The following is a 27,185-nucleotide window of genomic DNA, read 5'->3' as shown; positions in this document are numbered from 1 at the left end:
AAAGCTGAAGTAATGCTTTGCTATAAATATAAGGCGGTATGCGGCGGCAATAAAACATATTACAACACTAAATACCCCATAATGTTCCATAAAAATTATTTCAGCTGGGCATTGCAAGTGAACAAAATAAGCCATTTTAAACAATTTAAGATTTCACCCAATTTAGTCAAACAACTTTTAGTAATGCATTAATACCATCTTAACAGATCCAACAATGCACATTTGAATACAGATTAGATACAAGAGGCTTATTTAATCAAACTGCAATGTCTCAGTTATAGGAGTAACTGAACTTAATGTTTGAATTTAGTAAATGTGATTTATCAGGCTGAGGAAACCTCAGACCAAAAGGTTTAAAGGGATTTATGACCAAATCTAATTGCAATTATAATATAATATAAATTGATTGCATGCGAGACACAAAGGTCCTCACAATTGTTTAGCTTTTGTGTATTTATCCCATGCTGATGTGATAAAATTTCAAACATGTATTTTTATAGTGAAGTTTATTTATTTTTTTTATATATAAAGCAAAATGAACTCAGTTTACATTTGTACTGCACAGTAAGTGTAGGACAGAGGGATCGATAAACTTTACAAATAAAAGGAAAGATTTAAGTTTAAATGCAAACACAATTTGTGTGACTTTTTAAACACATTTAGTAAACAATAATTACAATATATAAATTTGCATCTACTTATGCAACATTTACAAGCAAACTTATATCAGATTTCCAAAGGAAAAAGTAAAGAAATCAGTCAAAACACTGACTAAAATAAGACGTTTGGAAAAACTAAATTCAAGCTTTTGATAAAGGTGTAAGGACAGATTTTCAGCTGAACTGCTCACATATTCCAAATACAAATGAGATTCAGGAGCGGACAGATGCCTCATCAGAATCAACATCGAAGAGCAAAGCTAAATTTAAACAAAATCAAATTACGCGGCTCATGTTGAACAGACATATTTTTCACTACCGATATGAAGGGGCCAGAGAAATCAAATATTTAAATTAGTAGACTTAAAACAACCACAAAAAATAAAGAAAAATGTATACATTTTTTTTTCTGCCTTCAGGAAAACCACATAAAGGGTATTTTCTCCTCTTTGTTAATAAACGCACATGCCACCGAGATGCTCATAAACTACTCTGGATCTTTCTTAGGACTTGCAGTTGCCTCCATCTTAATTTTTGCTGTCTGGCGAGGCTGAGCGGGAACGGGAACGTGAACGAGAGCGGGAACGGGATCTGGAGCCGGAGTTGCCGTTTTGAACAGGAGCGGGAGAGTGAGACCTGGAGCGGGATTTTGAGCGGGATTTGGATCTGGACGGGGATTTAGCTTCGGGTTTGCTCCCTCCTGATGTTTTCTTCTCTGGGGTACGGCTCTGAGATCTGGAGCGGCTCCTGGAGCGGCTGCGACTGCGGCTCCTGGAACGACTCCTGGAACGGCTCCCAGAGCGGCTCCTGGAGCGGGAGTAGCTGCGAGAGCGGCTTCTGTTGGTAGAACGGAGACAAAACAAGATTAAAGTAAAAACTACACAACGGCAATATTTACACTAAGACTGTATTTTTGGCTAACCTAAAACCTTCACCATGTTAGGTTAAATATTATGTTTATTACATTCGTTTCCCTCCATTTCCATCGACCTAAGTAGTAAAATGACTCACCTCCTACTGTCCTCAAACATCTTCAGTTTTCGCCCATTCAGCTCCGTTCCATCAAGTTTAGACATGGCATTCTTCATATCATATCGAGATGCAAACTCCACCACCCTGCATTTAAACACATCATGAGCATCCGGACTTTGGACAAAACGACACCAAGGATTTCATTTGGTCGAACATCTCACCCTTCGTTTTTAGTGGGTCGGTGTGCATCCACAAAGGTAACTTCACCTGCCTTTCTCATCAGGTCTTTTAGATCCTATGTCAAGAACATAAAAAACACTTAGTAGGAGAATTTAACACGAAGCGTCCCTTTAAGCTTTCTCTGACCTGGAATCAAAGGACTGGCATCAAAGAAAAAAACTAACATACATAAGTAACCCATCTCTAACCTCTTACCGTGTTTTTTTTATAAGATCCTATTTCAGTAGAGGGAATGTAAACAAGAGAGCCAAAATAATGACGAGAGCTTTTGCCCTCTAATGCTACAGTGTGTTAAATCTTTTTTTAGAAAGGTGCCAATACTTGCTTTTGTAAGCCCAATATGTGTACATGAGTTTATGGAATAAAGATCCCATTTACTGGGGTTCAGAAAACAAATTACCCAAAAAAAATAAATATATTTTTTTAAACATAATTTAGAAGGTGTCAATTATTATACCATTTAGAATCTAACTTTCAACCCTTCTACCACCCGACCCTGTTAAAAAAAAAAAACCCAATCACATGAGTTTTATGCTACTTACCGCTCCAAACCCAGGTAGATAATAGCATAGAGCCACTTGTCCAAATAGCAAATGGGAACCAATGCAGTGTAAAGCCCTTGAGAAACGCCCTCGAGAAATGCTCTCAGCCTTGCATCAGCATCCGACCTCCTCAAGTAAGGAACCACCAGAGAGAAAGTAGGGGGTGTGTTGTGTGCCCGCCTCAACACCCCCCCAGCTCCATCAGCCACAGAAATAGCCCCAAATGAGAGACTGTAGGAGACCGTGGATTTGAGGGGGAGAGGGGTTCCGGCAGCCGGGAATGCCAGCCCACAGAACCTCCAGACTGTGGCTACGGCCCTCCTAAGGCTACCGTATCCTGCGCTAGACCACTGTCACCTCTACGAGGACCAGCCAAGACTTTAGACCGGCAGCAACTGCGTGTAAGGAAAGGCACCAAATGGACACTATTCAGAAAAATGACCAGCAGAGGGTGCTAAATACTTCTGACACCCAAGTGGAGGGTGTTTATTTGCCTCTGATATAAAAAGGAAACCATACCAGAGGAGCTGTTTATAAAAAAAAAAAAAAAAAGCTTAAATTTTTTTTGGTAACATACTAACAGTAACATTCTTTTGGAAAAAAGTGATTCTAGTAAATTATACTCTTAAAAAAAGAATAAAAAATTGCCAATTAACAAAAATTTGTAATTTCTTTAACATGATCTTCATACAATCAACAGCCAAAAAAGAAACAATGACTTAACTATAAAAACAAGTGACAGGATGCCATATTAATCTCATACCTGCCAGCTGACCCGGGATGAGAGGTTCTCCACAATCAGCCTGTGATCCGTTCGCATGGGGGGGCCATACCTGTACAAAAATATATGAAAAAACATCATCTAAAACTTTACGATGTCTAAAATACATTTTAGGTCAAGTCCAAGTCATACCAATTCAATTACTTTCTTGCTCATTGTTTGGATTTCTGAAATCTAAGAGTCCCACTTATATAGTGTGTTAAAGACTATTTAGTCAGAAAACAACTTTTTTTATACTAAACAAAGAAGCATTCTTGGACTCCCTGAGATGCAACAAAGAAAAATTTAGTTTCACTTACCTAGCTCTGGTATTACGGGATTGGCGAAAGCCGCCGCCGGCGCCACCACCACCGCCGCCGCCACCAAAACGTCCCATTCCAGGAGGACCGCCTCCTCGTCCTCTCCTGGAGCGGGCGTGCTCAATGGTGACCCTAAGGAAGAACACGTAAAGCTCTAAAATAAACATATCAGTCTATAAAAACAAGACCAATAAAACTGCTGAGTCATGAGGGAGCAAACTGCTCTCTGGTTAGTCAGATGCCCCTGCCCTGGTAAACAATTCTGAAGGTCACTAAACAGTCAAGTCCTCGATTAAGAAAATATTTTTACCTTTCACTGCACAGTTCTTTCCCATTCAACTCATACACAGCATCGTCAGCATCTCTGTGGTCATCAAATTCCTAGCAAAGAAAAACTTTTTTTAGAGGGCGTAGAATGAAGAGGAATATAATAAAATTTCCCTAAAAAGTCTTATCACACTTACCACGAAACCAAATCCATTTTTCAAATTTATCTCTTTTATGTGTCCATATCCCTTGAAAAACTTCTCCACATCTCTCTCTCGAGCGTGTGTGCTCAGGTGGCCGATGAAGATCCGGCTGCTCATGTTGCTCCTTGCTGAAATTAGATCACATGCAAATTTGCAAACAATGGTGGTCAACGAGATAAAAGAATTACCGTGGGTGGTTCTGCAAGTTTGCAGGAAATAAAAGCTAACCTTTTCCCTTTTTACTCCTAACATACATTTCATTATAATTGCTAGTATCTTAATACCGACTGCAGTCACTCTTCACCCCATCTCCAGGAACTTTATTAATAATTAACTTACTGAAACGTCCTAAAGGTGAATAATTTACACCCTCCTTTCAGAATCATTTAAAAACACTAAACTTTATCATTGCAAAGTTTTACTTCAGAGCTCTTTAAATATGATAAAATGCCTTTGAGGACCAAAATTTCGACCTGCTTTTTTAGAGCTTAGAATAATGGAGGATTGCCCCTCCCCCTCCCTAAATGAAAGAAGACCAACAGGCGTTTTTTCTTTCGGCCTAAAAATATCCACACTTGAAAGACACTGAACGAGAAACTAAACTAGTTGCTTTAAAGCCGATTTGTTTAAGTAACAGCCAACTGGCAAGAATATTTAAATAATGTAATATCGTATATTTTCCCCCCATAGATTTATATCTGAGACATCAATTCTACATTAAAATTGAGGTATGCTTCATGTGATCGAGTTGATTTAAATTATTTTTCGTCATCTGAATTATAAATGGTACAGATAAACAAATGACTGACATACGCTACGACCTTTAATATATTTCTCTAAAGTACTCTGTCACTGATCAAACATAACAGGTTTATCTGGTTGGCAAACTCACAGCCAGGTTTTACATTTCACACAATTATTGCAATTGAAAAGCTATATAAAGCAGTTTACCAAAAATGTTACTTTCCGTATCTAATACAAAAATATTTAACAAAGAGTGGGGACGGGATTTGGCCTTTTATGGTAAAGGAAGTGGTAAAGGGATTCGGGCCTGCATGAGCCTTCGAGCCTCACTACAAGGAGACGCTGTGGAAAAACACCTTTGTTACTGCGCAATACGTTTATCTAATTATGATGGTTTACAAAGCAAAATACAAGACTTAAAACTAAATTTCATACAGGATGTAATGCATATATATTTCTTTAACACTAATTTAGATTCAGTTTTCTGACCGAAACCTAATTTTATGAGTTTCTTTTTTTGTCTCACCTCGAGGTCGCTTTCAGTTAGCCGAAGGCTAACATTAAAAACGAAAATATTCGACGTTAAAAGCCCAAAACACGGTCAACTGGTTTTAAGCACTTAAAAATATGTTGACTTTTCCTGTTGAAGTGTAAATTTTAGGTGTCCTTACCTATTTCTCCCTTTAAGGACGGTCGAAATGTTGTTTACGTTGCAGTATGTCGACTGAATGTAGGTCACCCAGAAAAAACTGGAACAAAATGGCGATCGAGTCCGCAGAGGAGGAAAAACTAACGCCTGCCTTCTGGTTGCCAGGTAGGTAGGAAATGCCCTTTCGAGACCGTCAAAAGCTGAATACTTTTTTCAGCGTAATTTACCACTATAACATCAAAGACTTTAGGATTTTAGTAGTAATAAAACTTATTTAAAAAAATAATGTTTTTTGTAAGGTAAAAACCAATGAAAACAAGAGTAAATTATTTTCGTTTTTAAAGAGGAATGTAGCAACTACTTGGCAACCCATCTGGGCGTATTCCATCAACATGATGCGTTACGTGAATTTATCCTAAATCTAGAACAATGGATAAATGTCTAAGCACAGCACGAGTACAAGTAATAGAATAAAGTCAAATAAAGGTTATAATTAAACCAGTATATAGCAATATTTGTTTTCTATGCGATATTATCTAGTATCACTGTTAGAGGCAATGCTCTAGTGACGAGAATTTATAGATAGACATGTGTGAGAGAGTATATATGTGCCAAGTTGTTAGTAACAGGGCCTAAAAGTGATTTGATTGATTTAAAATGAAAGTTTTTAAATATATGTCCATCAATATCAAATCAAAAATCTAATCAAATTTATTTGTATAGCCCTTTACAATAGCCAAATGGTACCCAAAGTGCTTTACAACAAAGCCATAAAACAATACATAACACATATAAAACATGCAGATACAATTAAAAGTGCTGTAGTCTAACTTTTAGTGTAGCAATAGCTTTTTTCAACAAAATAAAGACAAGATCCAGTTGCAGTCAATCCCTTTATTCTATTTTTATCATCATTCTTGGGATTTATGGGGTTGGGGAAAAGGAAATACAATTTTAAACAGACACAACTGAACAGAAGACCACCTCCTACATTTGTCTGGTCTGCTGTATGGAAAAAAAAATATCAGGATTTGATACCAATCACTATACAGCTGCACAAAGTTCAAAGAGAATTTTGAAGGTTAGAAAACAATAAAATTTGTGAAATATAAGACAAAAGCATATCAGTAAATAAGCGTATATCTGTTTCAACAACATAAAATAATCAGTCTCCTCTTTAATCCCTGTGGGGTTTAGCAGGAATGGCGGGCGGCCAGTTGTACTAGAATCCACGTGATTTCCTTCCTGAGAGGGTGGCTGTTCAGCAAATCAGCAGATCAGCTCATCAGCACAGCTGGGAAAAAAAAACATTTTTCAATCCTGATACCTTAGTCCAACTGGGACAGAACCAATCCAAGCCAGTTTCACATCTGAGCACCAGTCATTTATGTTTTTGTCTGTCATTGTGTCTTTAATCGCAGATAAAACTTGATTTATTGTCTTAATAGAAATCAGAAAAACAGAAGAACACATTCTGGCCGGGTAACAGAAAAGTGTCAGCTAAAGAGGATTAGGATCCTGGGGATGAGGAACTGATATATCTGTAGATAAAGAACTATCTGGGACTTCTGAGGAAAAAAATTATCAAGACCCGTCTAGTGATAAGAACGTTGCCTGGGTTAAAAAAATGGGCAGAAGTGAAACTGTTAAGAATCTGCAAACTGAATCACCTAAAACAGGCGAAGAAATGTTTCCAATACAAACCTGTCCACTAAGAAATGTTTCACGTTTAAATTTTACGCTTTCATAATTTGTTTTCATCAGAAGAACAAATGCATTTGAAAGTTTGAGATAAATATCAAAACACCAGAAGAAGAGCAGAAAAATCTCAAATAATTGCACCAAAGCAATTCTGAAAACAGTAAATGCTGCATCTTTCTTGCTAAAAAGAGGCAAATTTCATTGTAAAGTGTTCCTGGTCAGCTTTTTATTTTCTTTTTAAACCACAAAGGTCAAGGTTGTTGTTTTTTTTTACTGGAATCTAATCTGATAGACCAACACAAAGTGTAACATAATAATAAAAAACATGGGCTTTTCAAAGGGTTTTTATAAATAATGATCTGAAAATTTCATTCACATACAGGCTGCTTTATTAATTAGAGAAGATGCCAAGAGGCACATGGTTACTCTGGATGAGCTACAGCTCAGTTGGAATAATCTTAAACTGGATCGATAATGGTTCACTCAGAAAATCAGGTCCATATAGAAAAAAAAAAATCCAAAAAGAAACAGTTTATGTGAAGAAAGACATAAGAAAAAAAAAATTTTTCAAAGAAAAGCTGGTCCGAGTTGGTGAGAGTTGATGATTCAAGAACATCCTGGAAGAGAACCTGTTAGAGAATGGAAACAGTAGATGTAAGAAGGTTTCACCTCTACTGAAATAAGAGGAAGCCATCATGTGCATGACCTGCCGCCTTCACACGTAATCCTGAGTTATGGGCCGTTCAAGGCAAAGTGTGATACTCTGCAAAGTGACACTACTAATTTATAAGTAATCGCCTGATAACTTGTTAAACAACTCTTCCAAAACAATAGATTCCAATGACCCAAGGGAAGAGCGGGCGGTTGATTTGCATCTCACACCGAATGATCCTACAAGGATGCTTCTCCATGTGGTTTAAACAGGATCTCCTAAACTCCAGGTTACTGCAAGCAGTCAGAACCGACAACCAAGACAAACCAAATTCTTCTTGTTTTCAATATAAGCCTGTTGTTGTTGCCATGACCTGGATGGCTGAGAAAAATGACATTTCCAAATCTTTCACCTGTTGTTGAAGGTAAAACCTATGCCACAGTTTTAAAACCGATTTTATACAAAGCCCCCAAAAAAACTGTGTACTATATAACTGTGTTCTTACTGCACTGGAAAAGCAATCTAGAAATAAGAAAAAATTCTTAAATTAAGAATATTTACTCCTAATTCGAGTATGTAAATGAGGTAGTTTGCCAATGGAATTAGTATTTTACTCTTAAAATAAGATAATTTGATAATATGCACTTGAAGTAAGACGATGCAATTGTGTTTTCTTATTTTAAATCTAAATAGTCTTGTTCTTTTGGCAAAATTTCTCTTTTACCTCCTTAATCCAAGAACAAATGCACTTATTTTAAGAAAAAAAATGACTTATCTAGATTTCCATTTTTTCCATTGTGGCAACAATGTAATCCTTTATGTTGGTCAATCATATAAGAACCCAAGAAAATTGATTGAGGAATATGGCATGAAAAGTAGAAGTATGTATTAAAGAATATTAATAGTGCACAATTTACTCCTACTTCTCTGCTGGACTAATGAGAGAACATATTTTACAGAGATTTCTTTACGTTTCTTAGCCAAATAACACCAAACTAAATAAAAAAAACTTATTAAAGATACTCCAAATGACAGAATATTCTTCCAAGTTCAGAAGCTCTTTATGTTTGAAGAGTGTTTCTCAAGTCAGTTTGAATTCAGCATATTTTTTACTGCAAATATTTGGACTTGTTTGATCCTTTCTTGAATTTTTTAACTTTTGAGTAAAAGAGTTTAAGCAAGTTGTGGACAGATCTGCAATGTGTGGAAAGATGAGCCCATCCCTCTCCAAAGGTATCATCTTCTTTTCAGCATGTCTATGGCTTGCATAATCATCACAAAGAAAATAAATCAAAGGGAAAACCAATCCTTTTTTTATAGCTGATTATTTATCCTCTAAAATATGAGACTTCTCCCATAAGGAGCCTCTCTTCCTATGCAGCTGTTCCTAAGCTAAGCACAGTTCAGCACATAAACTCTAAAAAGAAATCCGTATTTTCATGATTTTCTGTATGAACAAGAAACGGTTTAAAAAGTAAATACAGTTGTTTGAACTGTGGCCAATCTTAATGCTATTCTGAAAATAACCACAGACTGGATATCAGGCTCTTGAAGTTTAGAATATAATAGATTTCCACCTCTTTTGTTTCTCAGCACCTCTATTTCTGCAGTTCAAATGGTGAAAACAGAGTTTATAAGAGGAGCCATTTCTGGCTGGAAACCAACATTTTCTATCCATCATCAGCAGCTTACAGTATAAAGATCACTGGAATAAAAAAAGAGTAGTCAGAAAATGTAGTTGGTAACTAAGAGCAACTATAGCGTTTTCTCTGAGACGGTCAGAGAAAACGACCGAGCTGCTTGAGGCTCGATGAACAGCAGCTGTTCTAAAAGCATTTACCTCTGATTGTTTGCAACCATTAGAAAACTGGTTACTCAGCTAATGGCTTAGTAACTCTGCAACTGTAGGGAGGATTAGATTAGATTATAACTTAGATTATAACTCACTGAAATGAGTTTGATCATTTAAATGTGATTACAAAAATCTTTAGGGGTCACATACTTTATTAAAGGTTACAGTTAAGTTGTCTTATTTCTGACATCCTACTAACATGCAACATTTTCCCTTCAATAAATAACAACTCCAACCCCCATGCCTGATTGACCTGTTCATTCTCTAAATTGGCCAAAGAATAGTTAAATGTTAGGAAACTGGACTCAGCAATGTCATCTGAAGGCCACATAGAGGTTATTTAACGAGGACTTGCAAAGATTAGCAGTTTCCTGGTAATTTTACTATCTAGAAATGTTTTTTTTTTCCTACAAAAGCAGCTTTGAAGGCAGGGCAGGGAACAAGGCTGACAAAGGTTTTGATGTTTTTTTGTAAAAGACTCAGAATGTTATACTACAAACTTCAGATCTATATTTACTGTTGAAGTCATCCTTCAAGTCTCAGAGTTTGTTGGGGAGTCTGTAGGTCTGAAGTGTCTGTCAGCAGTTCCTGCTCTAAAGAGAAGACTCGTTTCACTCCATCTCTTTTCATTCAGAGGCCAAACAGTATGAGGTCAGATGGTTGCTCAAGCCTACTGAGGTCACCAGTAGCAGTGACAGATGAGTCCACAGTTCAGAAGACGAGGGTTGAGTTCAGACCCGGGTGTGGCGACATTTGTGGGAGGAGCCAGAGCCAGCCGCCCCGGACGGCGACGAAGGGTCCTCGTCGCTCGACTCGTTCTGCTCCTCTTTGTGAAGGCCGAGGCTGATGTGGCTCTGCAGAGCGGCCGGGGTTAGCCACTCTTTGGGCAGGCAGCTCTGCAGAAAGGGGATGCAGGAGCTGAAATATGCCAGTCTGTTGACCCAGCGAGGGATTTCTCTTCCACAGAGCAACTGAAAAAGGGAACATAATAAGTTAAAGCGAATTTATATCCCAGTCCTTTTTCTAAAAGATTAGTTCTTTCTTTATTTTTTTTTTTGTCATACCTACATGTTAAAGAATATTCAACACATTTGAAATAAGAAAAAAACAGAAGAAAGCCTTAACGCATCTTCTTGTGTTATAGACAGACACAAAGTAGCACATCATTCTGTGGAAGGAGTTTAGTGATAAATAAATTTACTTTGCATAAAATATCACCATGTCAACTCTGACCAGTTTGGCTCTATTCCCTCAGAATGATGCATTACCACCATGTTTCATCAGTCGGATGGTTTTTTTAATGCTAACTACACTTATGTTCAACCCAGGGCTGCACTAAACAATTAGAGTATTGTGTTTCCATGGTGATAGGATGAGGCTCGATATAGCATGGACTCCACACAATCACAAAAAGAATTATGTGATTTTATTATATAAAAAATCCTAATTAACTTTTTAGATCATTTTAATTTAAAACCATTAAATAAACCTTGCATAATGTATACTGATTTGTAATTAATTGTATAATTAAGCATATTTAGTCAAAATACTTAATCGTCAGGTTCATGTTATTAATACAGAATACTTACTCAAAATAAATATTAATTACTGTATTTATTTCCAATAAATAACGTTTATTGTTTCAATTGCATGAAGATAATGCTTATAATTATGCAATTCAAACAATAAACTTTATGTATTAGAAATAAATACACTAATTAATATTGATTTTGAGTAAGTAGACTTTATTCATTCTAAATAAATAAACCTGACAATAACCTGTCTTTAGAAATATGCTATATTAAACTAATGAAAATGCATCATGTAAGGTTTATTTAAAAGTTTTGTGTTAAAATTGTCAAAAAAGAAAGTAAACATGAATTTGTTGTGAAATAAAAACACATAAATATTAAAATTTGGGTAAAATATTTTTGTAAATGCAGCTAACAGGTTTTGATGAGGCCGCCACACTAAAAAAATAAGACTGCTGAATTATATTGGTAAAATTAAACATGGGTTTCTCGCATCTAGATCATGTTTCGGTTTTAGAAAAGGGGTAAATTTCTCCAGTGTGAGATCAATAAAGTTAAATTATTATTAATGACAACATATTTACTAAAGGTGTATGATTGTTAATATTCCATATTAAAAAAATTGTGATAATTTCATGTTGAAATGAAATCAAATGTTTCTTTTATAAGATCAATCTGCCTCTGCCTGTCTGGGTCAATGGAAGCTGGTGCCTGTATCCAGTAGACTGTACCAGAAAGGCTGGACAGTCCATGGCAGGGTAACACAATAACACACAACCACACCTGAGGGCAATTTAGAGTCAATCATTAACCTAATAGTCATGCTTTAAAACTGTGGGATGAAGCCAGAGTTCTTGGAAAGAACATGAAAACCTCCATGCAGAAAGACCTTAGGCCAACGATCAAACCTGTGGCCGTGTTGCTAAAGGCTACAGTGCTACAAACTGCGCGCCTTACAGTACAGCCTTCTGTTTTACCTTAACGTAGTCTTGCTGTGAAGACAGGAGGAGAGAACATCCTTTTTAAAAAGTAGGTGCAGCTTTACCAAACAGTAGAACTATTTTATGTAGAATGCCCATTCCTGAAACGCGTCCTCTTTACAGCAATAGCATTTAAAATGTGTCATGATTTAATTGACAAAATTTGCAACCTGCACCCTTTTTTTCAGTGCAACGGTCACTGGATGCATAGGTTTGCAGCAGATTATTTTCTCGATGATTTTGGAGATAATATAGCCCCCTCACAGAGATTGGTTTGTTGTTTAATGTACTAAAAATGAGATAACCACACTGTAAGAAGTCAGCTGCTGCAATTTCAGTCACTGTAGACGGCAAGATATTAACAGAGTCCTTCTATTCCTGTCGACGAGCTGATATGAACTCTGTTCTGAGTTTTTCTAACACACTGAGTGACATTTGTCTCCATGTAGCGGTCCGTTAAATATTATTTCTAAATAGTTTGCTTTATTTAAGAATGTACTAAAAATCTAGAGACACTACGTAGTTCACACACTGGTTTCAGTAATATTTTGGAGAGAAAAAATAAAAAAATAAAGCAAAGCAGCCAACAGAAAAAACAACAACAAAAAAACATGTTGGTGCTGATGAGAGTTAAGTCAAAAGAAAAAAAAGGTGATAAAGGTATAACTGGACAATGAAGGATAAATGTAATCAAAGGCTGTTTCCAAACAAACAAAACAAATGGTGATGTCCTGTTGTGTGGGTTTGGAGTTTGACCAAAGCACCAACAGGAACGTGGGCAGGATGAAGATTTGAATAATAACTAAAAAGTTAAAGGAGTACCAGAAGAAAGAAGGGACATAAAGGATAGACAGAGAATAAAGGAGTGGAGGGAGCAATGGAGCAACAAGCAGGCTAACGGACACTAACTGGAGAATCCAGCAAAGAAAGTGTCGCTCATATAGAATGACTACTGAAGAAAGAGGGTTTGTTGACAGCGGAGAGGTGGAACACTTAGGGATGGAGGCTTCATTACATGAAAGGAGCGAAAAGGGAAAAAATACTTCTGAACAAAGAGGATAAACAGAATACACAGAGAACAGTATGCAGGAAATAAACTAAGCAACTAAATAGAAAGTATTTAACAAATATGGCAACACCTTGGAAGTAATAAGAAACTTAGAGAAAATAACAGACTAAAACAAGACTTAGATATTGTAATGGAAAGTTTTGTGTTTACACCTTGCAGCTTTCTCTCTCTGGTTCTTTTCCTGAAAAGAGATCACCTTGGACAAACTCCTTAAATAACACTTCTGTCAGGATCTTGGCACTGACGTCTGGTCTGATTACTCATTTCACACACTTGCTTAGCTCTGCTCAGTTCTCATTACCTGCTTAAATGATCCACCTCTATTTAACCAGGCTTCAGACCAGCCATCAGTGCCAGATAATTTTCGAGCCGTTAGTGAGAAGTACCCTAGCATTCCTGTATCCTGATTACATGATCCTGACCTGTTCTGGCTCTCGACCTCTGAGCCTGCCTGTCCCCGTCTGATCTGTTGGCCTGACCCGTCTTCTGACTCTGCCGGATCTCTGTCTGTCTGTGAATCGAACCTGGAACCGTTACCCGACTCCGTTCTGGATTATCCCTTGGCACCTCACTGGATCTCTGACCTCCTGGCTCTAACAACCGAACGTCACCAACATCGGCTTTGGCTTCATCCTCTGGGTTATCCTGCCTTCCTTCAGCTGCTCGGTTCTGATCTCCGACCTTTCCTCCGACCACCGATACATCAGGGCCTAGGACTCTCTGTGCGGCAACCGTTACGCCAGCAGACCAACTGGAATCAACCTCACCCTCGGGGCCCCGACTGAAGTATCAGACCAGGTTACTGCGTTCATCATCATCCACTTCCAGGAAGATGTGGTCACTAACCTGTTGTCTCCTCCTGCACAGGTTCCTGCCTTAGACACCGACGCTGCTCACTTCAGCTCAGTTTCCAATAAAGATTTAGAGAAATCTGTCTGCCTCGAATAATGGCTCCTACTGTTCTGAGACTTCCTAACGTGTATGTATTAAATAACCATGAGACATGATGACAGATTTTGACAAATTGTAATCTTACTCAGTCCAGAGAAGTTGCTTAGGGTTACAGAAGACAGAACTTACTAACCGGGTTCACATCTCCTGAAATGGCCCCGAATCACAGTTAAAGAAGCGTTTTATACAACTCAAGTCTGCCACATCATCACATCATTGCATAATACACGTTAGCAGAATATTACACTTTGATTAAGGACACATCTCTCATTCCATTAGCAATTCTTTGTCCGTACAGAGTGAAGATGTCTTTTTATTCTGACAGAGGAACCGTCCTAATTACATAAACTACTTGGGAAAACATTAGTTGTGAGATGCAACAGGCATTGTATTATTTGAGTTTAACAGAATAACATTAGTAAGAATAATCCTAACAATATATACATTTTATTTCTATTTTCAATCACTAAAAGATGATTGAGCAGTTTTACTGCTGAACGGTAAACTTGCAAATACTGCTTCCTTTGTTACATGCCCAAAAACAGTTTAATCGATCAACTCTTCTAACATTAAAATTGAGCATTTTTGTTCCTTTCTTTTTAGGCTGGGGTGGATTTAATGACTTTATCGTTGGACTTTAACTTACACAATATTTTGTGTTAATGAAAAATAGAGGAAGGAAGAAGGGATGGGAAGACTTGCATCAAAATATATAAAAACAAAGATTTAACATTTCAGGTATTTTTCCCATGTTTATAATTTTATCATGACATTTTTCCTTGACCTTATCTTAAAAAGGCATTTACCGAGGTTCCCTTATTGCAATTTGAAAATTTAAAGCAAGTGAAGTTTTTTCCATAACATTTGAACAAGAGGAGGATTTTGTGCAACTAAGATGAAGACAGGTTATTAATGTGTAACATGAAAACCCCGTTTTAATGTAGTTTTGATGTCTAATGTTTCCACAGTTTGCTGCACAGTGACGCAGTGGGTAGCACTGCTGCCTTGCAGCACGAAGGTTCCGGGTTCAATTCCGAGATCTTGCTGCATGAAGTTTGCATGTTCTCCCTCTGCATGACTGGGTTCTCTGCGGGTACTGTTGCTCCTCCCACAGTCCAAAAACATGACTGTTAGTTTAATTGGCCTCTCTAAATTCTCCTTAGGTGTGTGCATGAATGGTTGTTTGTCATGTTTGTCTCTGTGTTGTCCTGCGATGGACTGGCGACCTATACAGGAAGAACCCCGCCTCTCGTCCTTTGAAATTTGGAGGTAGGCACAAGCGAGCCAAGCTGGGATAAGAGCGACGGACGGATGGATGTTCATACAGCAGACGAGATTTGTCTGATTTATGCTCCTATGCTGCTTCTCACCACTTTAAGAGTATAAAACACTGACCTCAGACAGCGAGGAGGAGAAGTGGTTGCAGTTTTTGTGCATTAGATGGTAGGCGTTCCCTTTGAACTCTTTACCCAGCTCCTCCATGATTTTATCTATGTCCTCTTCTGTGAAGTCTGTGGTGCCCAAAACAATAGCCTCCCTGTTGGAAATAAAAATATCTCCCTCATGATCATGAGCAACATCTAAGAGCTTCGTGTGCTGAAATGATGCGCACTCACTTGAATTTGAAAGTCTCTCCCAGTTCGGCAGCGTTGCCAGGGTTGATTTCAAAGATGCCGCTAAAAGGGTAAGGATGGCCGCCGTATGCAAATTCTGCAAGGCAGAGAATAAGGAGACAAAACACAGGTTAGACATTCCAAAGAAAGGCCTCTACAGCTGTAATTACAGGGCAGAGAGCGATGATCATGGACACATATAGTAATTAAACCATTTGGACCAGCTTGAACACAGGGTTCTACCCCCTAGCATTACAGCATAGTAGAGAAAGCAACGACATAACAACAAAATATATTCCAGTTATTGGTATAAAAGAAAACAACAAATGAAGTCTGCATGTCACTGTCATGTTTAAAAATCTAGTTTTCATATAATGATTTTCTTTATTCGGGCATTAAGCGATCCAATCAGAATAGAAATACATCAATCGAGAATTAGCTCTTATTATCAAATAAGAAATCCTCTAAACTTCTCCAATCTGACAACATGAGGTGGAATAAAAGATCTCAAAAGGTAATACATCATGCCCCAATCTAAAAACGTAAAGAACATTTGAGAGACAAAGTACCTGAGATTCTTCAGCCCAGAAAAGCCAAGTATTTAGGGCTGTAGAGGACCATTTATTTTCCACAAACGAACGGATAAAACATGGAACAGGTTGCTCTGCTAAAGGTACTGACAACTCAGGGGACGAGTCCCAGAAGAGTCAGAATAGTATCTTTAGCACTCAACACCTCAGTTGGCATTGGTTAAAGTCAGTGTTCATGGTTCATTAATCGGAGAAGGGGCTGAGCGTGGCATCCATAGGAGAGTTAGTACTTGGTGCTATGCAGAGGTGGAAATAATGCAAAAGAAAAACAACAAAAACACTCAGATAAAAGCCCAGTAACTCATATAAACATTTTACTTAAATAAAAGTAAAAATACCAAAAGCACATTTGAACATAGGTAAAAGTTGGTGGTGCAGTGGGTAGCTCTGTTGCCTTGCAGCAAGTAGATTCTTGGTTCAATTCTCAGTCTTTCTGCATGGAGTTTGAATGTTCTCCCTGTGCATGCGTGGGTTCTCTCCGGGTACTCCACCTTCCTCCCACAATCCAAAAACATGACTGTTAGAACAATTGGCTTCTCTAAATTCTCCTTAGGTGTGAGTGTGTGTGTGGTTGTTTGTCTTTGTGTGTCTCTGTGCAACCTATTCTCATTATGAGTGCGTATGAAATCGTACGAAAAGTTATGCATCGTAATTTCGTACGTTTTGGACGTTTTTTTCGTCGTGTGCGCATCTGACGCATCATTCGCGAATATAGAATATAAATTACAATTAGCCCTAACCCTGACCCTAACCCTAAGATATAAAACAGCAAGCAACGTAGTTAGAGACATGAATAAGTGATGATTGCACTGTTTTTCCCAGTTTTACGTCCGTCCGTGGATCTGCTTTTTTTTTTCTGTCTGCCAGCGCATGCGCACGGATGTGGTTTTTTGAGGAAAAAACGTCCAAAACGTACGAAATAGTGTGCATAACTTTTCGTACGATTTCATACGCACTGATAATGAGAATATGTTGCTCTGTGTTGTGTCCAGGGTTCAACCACACCTCTCGCCCGTAGACTGCTGGAGATGGGCACTGGCCCCACTGTGACCCTGACATGGAGTAAGCAGGAGAAAATGGGAAAAAATGACCAATTTTGCACCACCAACGGTTTATATGGTAAAATCGCAAATGGCTGCTACTTGTACTTCATTTTGCTTCTAGTATGTTTTCAAGATAATCACCCATTCACAAATTTTTGCCAGACTATGTTTTCTATATTTTTATTTCTGTTCTCTACTCTCTTTTTTCTCTTTCTCTTTGAGCCTAACATAAATGAAGCCTTCATATCCTTCATAAATGAAGCCTCGGCAGAAGTTCAACTAAAGAAACTAAATGACTTGCCTCATCATCAGAGGCTCATCTGCCTCTGACACAAACCAATCAGCTCATCTTAAAATGTTTCCAAATACACAAGTCTGCCTGTTACCCAGTCAGTGCAAGCAGTGGTTGCGCTATGTCTGATTTTGACTCAGATGACCCCGATTCAACCCAGCTCCATCCCTCACTGTAGCTAAGCTCCATCTTCCATGGTGCTTCTTCAACCTCGTCCCTATCAGAGTGTCATTCCTACCGTACTCGTACTGCGTTCCCCGTCACGGACCGCCATGTGCAGCCTGGTTCTGCCAGAGGTTTCTTCCCAAAGGGGAGTTTTTTTCTCTCCACTTTCACTTCATGCTTGCTCATCATGGACAGCGTCGTGCAAACCTGTGTTTATCGAAGCTCGACATCGATCTTCTGGGTTCTGAGTGAAGCACTAGTATCAGCTCTCGCAGTCTATGGACTGAACCTACTTCATCTTTCTCCACTCTACCACCAGTTTCAGGCCTGGGGTGGGGGTGGGGTGGGCTGCTTATGCATATTAAAGTAAAATTCTGTGCTAATGTTTCCTGCCGTGGTCTGAGTGCCAAGGTCATAAAATAATTTTGTCCATAAAATTCTTCTAAATGTCTTTTTCTTTCCGTGTGAGTTTTTCACGTTGAAATAAATTTTGCACTGACAAACTCAGACTGCCCTCCTATGCTGTGGCCTCTCCAGGAAAAGGCCACCACTCTCCAAACAGGCTGTTCATTGATGAAAATTATTTCATATAGTTGCATTAAAACCATTATGCAAAGCACAGTTAGCTAAACTTACTCCACAGTAATAAAAAAACTAATTGAAAGTAACCTCAAATGCAAGGATGGCACACCAACTACTTTTTTTATATGTTTTTTTATATCAACTGAAATGATCTTTGTTTGCTATTAAAATGTTTTTAATGTTCTGGAACAGTTGGGGAACAAATATGCAAAACCAGAAGACAACTTTAAGGAGATAAATAGTTCTTCAAAGCACAATTTATCTTTTAGTAAGTATTAGATCTTCACTGTTACTATATTTCTATATGCAGAGAGCCAACATTTCCAGCTCCAAGGGCACATTGGATGTCTAGAGATCAGGTTTCAGCAGGGATTCTGCCCCTCTATTTTCAGTCCACGCACACATAAACACAGAGTGACTCATTGGTGACTCAACCAAGAGAAATGGGGTCATGCTATTAGGAGTATAATTCCATATTCCTTTTTTTATAACTTCATCTGCCTCGCTCAGATCTCACCGTCCTTTCATTGAAAGCAGCTCTGTGTTGCCCCAGAGCGCTCCTGCACCCAGAATGTGTAATGGGATTTTACAGATGTAAACACGGTCTGCGTCTTACCTCGGCCATAAATCTCGATCCCTGAATGGAAGACTCCAATGCCCAGATTGGAGGTGTATTCGTTTATCCAGTACTGCAGAGAAAACAGGGAGAGAAAGAATGAGTCAGGAAGCAGAACATGCAGAAAAGCAAAGGTTGATACCAGAAGCTAAATGAAAAACTAAATTATTTGAATTATTTTAGTCAAATGCGTAGATTAAGATTCAAGATCATATCATCTTTATACTGTAATAACAATTTAGGTGCCTGAAGAAAAAAAATGCTGATGAAAAAATATCATAGTATAGTATAGTAATGAATTACTTCTTGAGTAAAAAGTGGGAAATAATCTGGTTTTACTCTTTTAAAGATTGATAATTTTAATTATTCATCATATTTTTTTTACAATATTCTTAGTTTTTTTTATTTTAAATGAATAATACCCTTTTTATGGTTAGTTGAAACTAGCAGATCAGTCATTTGAGAGTGAGTTCAGTTTGGTTTCCTTTTTTGTTTGTTAGAATTCAGAGGAATAGTTTAGTTTTGGCTCTACATCCAACATCCTCATCATCAGATATACTTTGATTTATTCATTTTTATTAAAGTCAAAAGGACAGTTTGAAAAAAACATAAAAAAAACACAAAGCAAGCTGTTTATTTTCTGATTTCTGATGAAACTCTACTTGCTGATGATCCCTGTTGCTGCAACTAAAAGTTATCATTTCTTATTGCAGGATTAAAAAGCATTTGCTCCCTATAAACTTTATTATGGTTTTAAAATTAAAGATCATCAAAGAACTTTTTTAAATCTGACAAAGTTAGCCCAATAAGTAGCTTCTGAATAATAATTTCCACATAAAAATACTAATATCTAAATCAATTTGACTCTAAACGTAGGTGCAGGTTTTTAGGCCTTAAGAACCAATAACTACGTTATTAGAGGAATTTTGAAAGAGTGTTTTTGTGCAGAAAAGACAGATTTTATGAAATACTGGAACACCTCAGTTTGGTTCAAGGTTTTGACTGGGTCACTACAAAACCTTAAAAGATGGGCACTATTTTAGATTATTTTTAGGGTTCTGTTGTGCCCTTCTTGATGAACTGTTGATTTTTTTTGGAGCACATTTGGTCGGCCAACCGCTCCTCAGAAGATTCACCATGGTTCCAATTTTCTCCATGTTGTAATGTTAAACAGGGATGCTATTCATCAGCAGTAGTTAAACTGTCTAACTTTTACTGTGTTCATCGTGATTTATGTTGCATTATGTCAGCAGTTTTAGTATTTCCTTTTATGTCGTTTATATATGCAAAATACCGCCTTAAAACCTACTGTAACAGTTATGGCTGTAACAGCGACTGCAGTGGCCATATATGAACAACGGTGAATACAAGGGTCCACATGCAGGAAACTGGAAAGTTTCACATCATTTTCAAGTTCGGCAAATAATGAAATTAACAATCAGGTCTGAGTGTGGCTAGTAGATCTAAATGGAAACACATTTCATTCTTTATGTCGACTAAGTGAAGTTAGGGTGGACTGTTTTTCTTGATATATTTATTTATAAATTCAATTCAATTTCAATTCAGTTTATTTCTATAGCTCCAATTCACATCATGTCATCTCAGGTCACTTTTCAGTTCACCAGATCATCCAGTCAGATTGATTCAAAGTTTTCTATCTAAGGAAGACCAGCTGATTGCATCGACTCATTGACTCTTCAGCAATCCCTCACACTAAGCATGCTTGTAGCGACAGTGGAGAGGAAGAAACCTCCAGCAGATTAAATTAAAAATGTCTTATTTTATTTACTCGTGTTTATCTTTTTCTTTAAATGAAAAGCTTTCTGGTCAACTTAAATAGCAAAGGCGGGAATGAAAGCAAAACCAGAAGAAACCTGTGAGGTTTCATAGCATGGAGAGATAATGTTGGTGTTGACCTACATTTTGCACTTTGCTTATGTTCTCTTTAGACTTGTAGCAGAGCGGCATTCCTGAAATGCACTGAGCAGAGGAAGACGAATGCTTTCTGCTGATTTACAGTAAGCCACAAAAGAGGAAAATGGGCTGCCGTCAGTGTAAATCAACTTCCTGACCCTTCTCTACAGACAGCCTAGAGATAATTCATGGAAAGACTGCAGCTGCCCCACCCATCACCCACTGATACTTCCATGTCGTTGGGCACCATGAGAATAACATCCTAAGATCCTCTATGTTTCCTCAGTCGTCCCTTATTAATAATAAATCAAATTTTTCCGGACCCAGAGTCACATTATAAAAGTGTTTCCACCCAATTTATTTTTTGTTGAGTCCCATTAAGTGATGTGAACACCACTCCACCGGCTCTCATTATTTTTAAACCAAAAACCAACAGAAAACATTTAACTCTCCGCTTCCACAAAGGAAACAGGCTACAGAAAAATGCAAACACGATCAATCTGACACGCCTGACTCTCATAATGGAAGGCAAAGACAGTGAAGCCTTTTCACGCTTGTCACTCTCGTTGTTGCGTGCAATACTGGTCCCATTGTTGACAATCAGTTCATCGTCTTCCCTGCCGCTGTGACTCACTCTCTCTGTCATCTTTAATTCTTGTTTTTAATTTTCTTAAAGGATTTTGAGGCCGGATGTGACTGCTGAGCCTCACCCCCTGTGGTCACTTAATCCAGAGACAGAACATCAAGCTGTTACCTGCGAAGCTGGAAGTTCATGCAGACATTTAAGTCGTCACATCTGGTGACAATCTGAGATCTTTATTTGAGAATAGTTGTGGATTTCAAACTGGACCTGGATCTAAAATGTGGATCAAGAGTAGGAACATTTGTTGTACTCCTAGTAAAGACAAACATTTTTAATATCTAATTCAAACCTTTTTTTTCCATATTAAAAGATAAACCATTTTTAAACAAAATCCAAGATTGTTCAGTTATATTTTATTTCTGTCACTGCTTTGTACAGCTCCTGTTTTCCTGTAACATTCACTAATGCAGAGCTGTAAACAGAGAGGAATCTGGCTATTTATTTTTGCACAATCTCTTAAGCTCATCTAGAGTCCCGGCTCTTTTCTTTTCACCTCCACTCACAGGTTTTCTGTTGAACGCTGGCAGTGTTTGTTCTTGCATAAATGTTGTCCTTCCTTCTGCATGCCAAAACTAACCAAAATGCAAGAAACGATCCTACTTCTACATTTTAACTGAAGCTAAAAATGCAGTGGAGCCAAACTAAAATAGTCACTCAGTTCTCAGCAGCAAGCAGCGAACCTGAACTATTCATTCATATTGGCTGCATGCACTTAAAAGTTATATCTTTTACCTGTTTGGGGTAAAACAGGTTAAATATATTCCAAATCCTGGACTAAGATGAACTTGTTCAGCTGCAGGTCTCTGATATCTGATTGGGCAATTACAAAAATGGCAGCAGGCTTCGGTTTATCAGTAAATTGTAGTGCAGTGTTTTTCTACACGGTTGCAATGCAGCGTGTCTCTGAGAGGAAGCTGCTGGATCAGCTGATCAGGACGTCCAGCCCTGTGATTGGATTCCCTCTGGACTCAATGCAGGAAACAGACGGATCCTAACTAAATGAACATCTCTGTTGGATAATGCCCCCCCCCCCCATGCTGGTTCAGCTGGTGCTGAACTGGACAGCTCCTTCAGTGACAGACTGCTGCACCTTAAATGCACCAGGGAGCGTTATCACAGATCCTTCCTCCCAGCAGCTGGAAGACTCTAGAACCACCACTGTTCCCAACAACCTCAACCAGTTCTTCCATTCATGCTGATTCTGCTCAGTTTCTACCTTAGTCAGTTAAATAACCTGCTGCTGTCATTTTTACACATCTCTGGTATTTTTTGCTATTTTTCACATATCCATTACTGTCAAAATGTCCACCACTGTATTTTGATTATTTATTCTTTCCAGATGCACAGTATTCATATTGTAAATACACTGTACAGTTTATTTAGTTAATTCTGTCAAGTATTCTGTTATTTGTATACACTCTTTAAGGTCCACATTTATGTGAACACTTTTGCTATAATCTTTTGCTGCTGCAACACTATAATGTCCCCATTGTGGGACAATAAAGGGATTTTCTATTCTATTCTATTATACTATATTATATGTAAAGCCAAGTTATACCTATTTCCCTGTGCATGTGAATGATCATAAACAAATATATTTGTGCGTAAGTGTTTCCAAAAGATTAGGACATATTTTTAAATATCCACTTCATCAATCCTGATGATTTGCAGCCTATTTTACACCTGCTTCAATAACATGTGGTTATATGCACATAGTCCACTAAGCATTACAGAATATGTGAAGCAGGCGGCCTGATGAAGTCTGCAGGAGGATCCCTGTCTGTGTGTGGTGTCTGTGGGACTGAGGACGAAGTAACCGAGGTCAGAGAGGTGATAGAGAATTTAGTTTCACAGCTCAGAGTATAAATAGACACCTTTCCCTTTGCTAATTTCTCATGAATGAACCTTAAGTAAAAGTACATTCCCGGGTTAGGTAGGGGCTTTAAAGTTTTGCAAGTAGGTCATTTGTTTCCTAAAGTGGAATATTTTGTTATAAGAATGTGTGACAGTTTCAAAAATATCAAAATATCAGCATTAAAAATAATAAAAATAAGAAAGAATTTGTATTGTGTTTACAATCATATTTGAAAAAAAACTATTTCATATTTATTTTCTATGTCATCACTACACAGTTCAATTAATTTTATTGATCTTATCTGATAGTAAAAAACTAAATCAATAAGATGTGTGACATTCATTTGAATTCTGCTGCTTTTTTGCCAAATCTTTTTTTTTTTAATACTTCAAAGTCTGATTGGACAAATATCATCTAGAAAATGAATTAATTTAGCCAAAGTTTCATAATGAGCTTAAAGTCCAGACCACTAAAACAAAGGAAAATGCCTCAGGTGTGGACCTGGACGTTCAGTGTCCTACACCTTTTACACGTGTCACAGGTTTGACACACCAAGTTCAACAATCAGGTCATGCACTTATTGCACATTTAAAAAGCACCTTAAACAGTTTCTTAAGTTCCCAGTCATTCACTCACTATTTTTATTGTTGTAATGTCATTGTCTGAACGTGTGTCTATGTGTTTTGACTGATATTGTATTATGTGATCTTGTATTGTTTTGTCTTCCTGCCTCTGGACGACAGATGTAAATTAGCAACTATGCTATAATCTGGCTCATTTACAGTCTGTACAGAAGTATAAGATTGTTCATTAATGTGTTCTGTCCTGAATAAAGAAATAAATGAGCAGAAATCGACTACATACTGAGGAGGTAAATCAGCTGCTTGATTCAGGTGTGGAAACAGAAACATCTAAACATCTAAACTGTGCAGAACACCAGATCTCTGGAATAGAGTAGGAACCTTGATCCAAACAGTTCCTCTGTTGCTCTGTCTCTATGTTTAATGTAGTTGAACTCCTGAAATATGTTCCTGACTTTAACAGGTTTTCTTCCTGTGTTTTTCTGCTCCATCAATCCTCCAAAAACACCCCTAAAGCATGAAGTTCCACCAAATTAGGACAGCATGTTTAGGGTGATATGCAGTGCTAGGTTTTCTTCACACAGAGAGAGTTTTGCACCTAATAGCACCATCTAAATATTTTTTTTACGTTTGCTGTGTCTCCTAGGTGGATGGTGATACACTGCAAATTCTCAGCAACGGCTTCATCTTTATCGCTCTTCCTGAAAGGCCTGATTTATAACGAATCATGTTGATAGATTCTCCCACCTGAGCTGTGGATCATGGCAGCTCCTAAACAGTTTTAGGGTTTTAGGCTACCTTTGCCCTGACCCTCCCCTGACCAGTCAGTTTAAGGTTTCTGGTTTAGGTTTGTAGCTGCAAAGCTTTTTGAGATGTTTCAATGTTTTCCAACCAAATGCTTCTTCAAACTGACAACTTTACAGTTGCTGTTTGTTTGCTTTTGCTCAAGCCTGATTTAATGAGCTGAGATTTATTTATCAGTTTGGTGATTTATGAAGATTTTATTGACTCCTTTTAAAGTAAAAGTGATGGATGGAAATGCTTTTTATGCTATTCCCTGACATATTACTATGTGCATGATTATTCAGCTATTTATTTATATCTTCCCAGGTAAATCTTCTAGCTTTATTCATAGAATAATTAATTAGATTTATTAAAAAGTGTGTGTGAGTCATCGTAAAGTGACTGCTGTCCTTTCCATGTCATAAACATGGGACCCGGAGGTCCATTCAACACCTTAACCTAACCTACTTGTGCCAGTGATTTGGTGACTAAATATTTTATTCTTTTGTATCCCGTTGTATTGTCTTATTGTTGCCACATATGGCAAGGGAAACAGATGTATTCTTGATGACTGTATCAGTGATGTGTGCCTGTAAATACACTAATTATTCACTTTAAAATAATGCTTTAAAAAAAAGAAAAATATCTCTTGACAACAAAGTCCAACGGAAGGAAGGAAGGAAGGAAGGAAGGAAGGAAGGAAGGAAGGAAGGAAGGAAGGAAGGAAGGAAGGAAGGAAGGAAGGAAGGAAGGAAGGAAGGAAGGAAGGAAGGAAGGAAATAGAGGGGGTATTTAAAAAAATGTTTACAGTGCAACTGTAAAATGGTGCATTTAAATGTCACTAATTACACAAAGTGTAACTCCTGTCTCTATTATCAGGCTGCATCATCAGAGAAAATACAGAACTGGATGTCTAAAAATAACATTTATGGTTTAGGTTTGTAGCTGCAAAGCTTTTTGAGATGTTTCAATGTTTTCCAACCAAATGCTTCTTCAAACTGACAACTTTACAGTTGCTGTTTGTTTGCTTTTGCTCTCTGAAGCCTGAATTAATGAGCTGAGATTTATTTACCAGTTTGGTGATTTATCAAGATTTTATTTAATCCTTTTAAAGTAAAAGTGATGGATGGAAATGCTTTTTATGCTATTCCCTGACATTCTACTATGTGCATGTTTATTCAGCTATTTATTTATATCTTTCCAGGTAAATCTCCCAGATTTATTCATAGAATAATGAATTAGATTTATTAAAAAGTGTGTGTAAGTCATCGTAAAGTGAGTGCTGTCCTTACCATGTCATAAACATTCAGGATGACAGGTTCATTGGCCATGGTTCAACCCTGAGCTGGAAGGACCTGCAGTCCCCCTGTGAGACGGTCAGAAGCCCCCACGCTCCTGTGGAGTCACAGGGGCCCACAGTGGGCAGCTACTGCATGGACTCTGCAACCAAACCCACGGTCTGCATTAAAAATCACTCAGAAAGGGAAATGGATCCTGGCAGCAGATGTCTGTTTGCTACAGAAACTGATCCGTCTTAAAGCATCAGATCCGAGCTGCAGGAATGAAGGGCCTGAATGCGCTGAAAGCCGGAGCTCCTGTCATCATCCTGGGAGAAAAGGAGACAGTTAGAGCGGCCAGATGTGGAGCTGAGGACCCGCAGATATCCGCGTTTCCTCGGTTTGGTGAATCCTGGTCCAAAGAGGGTTAATTACATCTATGACAGATGGGGAATTTCACCAGCAGCATCCCGCATCCACTCGCCTCTTCCCCGGAGGAGGAGAAAGGATCCGATCAAACCCCCGCAGCATGACTCCTCCATCCTCCATCCTCCATCCTCCACCGACGCCGATCTGCTCCCTCAATCCGCTTCCTGAAGGCTTCGTTCCGGGTTTCCTCGCTGCAGAGAAGCGTCCGTGGCGAGCGGCTTGGATCCAGCTCTGACTCTGCCTCCCTGCCTGATTACATCATAGCTGCCTCTAAGCCATCCATCCTCCAACAGCTGATGGGAAGGAAGGAAGGAAGGAAGGAAGGAAGGAAGGAAGGAAGGAAGGAAGGAAAAGTAAAAGGAAGGAAGGAAGGAAGGAAGGAAGGAAGGAAGGAAGGAAGGAAAAGTAAAAGGAAGGAAGGAAGGAAGGAAGGAAGGAAGGAAGGAAGGAAGGAAGGAAGGAAGGAAGGAAGGAAGGAAGGAAGGAAGGAAGGAAGGAAAGAAAGAGAGTAGGGAAGGAAGGAAGGAAAGAAGGAAGGAAGGAAGGAAGGAAAAGTAAAAGGAAGGAAGGAAGGAAGGAAGGAAGGAAGGAAGGAAGGAAGGAAGGAAGGAAAGAAAGAGAGTAGGGAAGGAAGGAAGGAAAGAAGGAAGGAAGGAAAGCGAGAAGAGTAAGGAAGGAAGGAAAGAGAAGAAGGAAGGAAAAGTAAAAG

At 38.2% G+C, this 27,185-nt stretch overlaps 2 protein-coding genes and 1 long non-coding RNA gene across 3 annotated transcripts; 1 reads left to right on the top strand and 2 right to left on the bottom strand.

Annotated features, from left to right (window-relative positions):
• Window positions 1–513: 513 nt before the first annotated feature.
• On the bottom strand, window positions 514–5,532 carry srsf5a (serine and arginine rich splicing factor 5a). The gene is made up of 8 exons (XM_038285143.1): window positions 5,379–5,532; window positions 3,958–4,091; window positions 3,804–3,874; window positions 3,494–3,625; window positions 3,177–3,246; window positions 1,853–1,926; window positions 1,671–1,775; window positions 514–1,496 (listed from the first exon to the last, which is right to left on the bottom strand). Exons 2-8 carry the CDS (start codon window positions 4,078–4,080, stop codon window positions 1,187–1,189), a joined length of 885 nt encoding a protein of 294 aa, XP_038141071.1. The 5' UTR covers window positions 4,081–4,091; window positions 5,379–5,532; the 3' UTR covers window positions 514–1,186.
• On the top strand, window positions 5,402–14,752 carry LOC119783563. Its single transcript, XR_005280816.1, has 2 exons — window positions 5,402–5,521; window positions 14,697–14,752. It is a non-coding gene; the product is annotated as an uncharacterized LOC119783563 (long non-coding RNA).
• Window positions 8,382–26,755, bottom strand: LOC119783559 (deubiquitinase DESI2). The gene is made up of 5 exons (XM_038285144.1): window positions 26,063–26,755; window positions 18,995–19,067; window positions 15,710–15,803; window positions 15,489–15,630; window positions 8,382–10,532 (listed from the first exon to the last, which is right to left on the bottom strand). The coding sequence occupies exons 1-5, from the start codon at window positions 26,099–26,101 to the stop codon at window positions 10,293–10,295; spliced, it is 588 nt and encodes a 195-aa protein (XP_038141072.1). The 5' UTR covers window positions 26,102–26,755; the 3' UTR covers window positions 8,382–10,292.
• Window positions 26,756–27,185: the final 430 nt, after the last annotated feature.

The sequence above is a fragment of the Cyprinodon tularosa genome, unplaced genomic scaffold (genome assembly GCF_016077235.1).
Source record: "Cyprinodon tularosa strain WSP-4 unplaced genomic scaffold, ASM1607723v1 ctg207, whole genome shotgun sequence".
Lineage (NCBI taxonomy): Eukaryota > Metazoa > Chordata > Actinopteri > Cyprinodontiformes > Cyprinodontidae > Cyprinodon > Cyprinodon tularosa.
Note: the sequence above shows the minus strand (reverse complement) of the source record. Positions and strands in the feature narration are given on the sequence as shown.

Bases quoted from the DNA above. Each gene is read 5' to 3' on its own strand.
- srsf5a (XM_038285143.1), bottom strand. From the start codon at position 4,080: ATGAGCAGCCGGATCTTCATCGGCCACCTGAGCACACACGCTCGAGAG. The intron at 3,626-3,803 runs GTAAAAATATTT...GTTCTTCCTTAG, and splicing joins AAAGAACTGTGCAGTGAAAG to GGTCACCATTGAGCACGCCC. The intron at 1,497-1,670 runs GTGAGTCATTTT...TTCTACCAACAG, and splicing joins ATGTTTGAGGACAGTAGGAG to AAGCCGCTCTCGCAGCTACT.
- LOC119783559 (XM_038285144.1), bottom strand. From the start codon at position 26,101: ATGGCCAATGAACCTGTCATCCTGAATGTTTATGACATG. The intron at 15,804-18,994 runs GTAAGACGCAGA...TCTGCCTTGCAG, and splicing joins GATCGAGATTTATGGCCGAG to AATTTGCATACGGCGGCCAT. The intron at 10,533-15,488 runs GTCAGTGTTTTA...TCCCTTTTTCAG, and splicing joins TCTCCTCCTCGCTGTCTGAG to TTGCTCTGTGGAAGAGAAAT.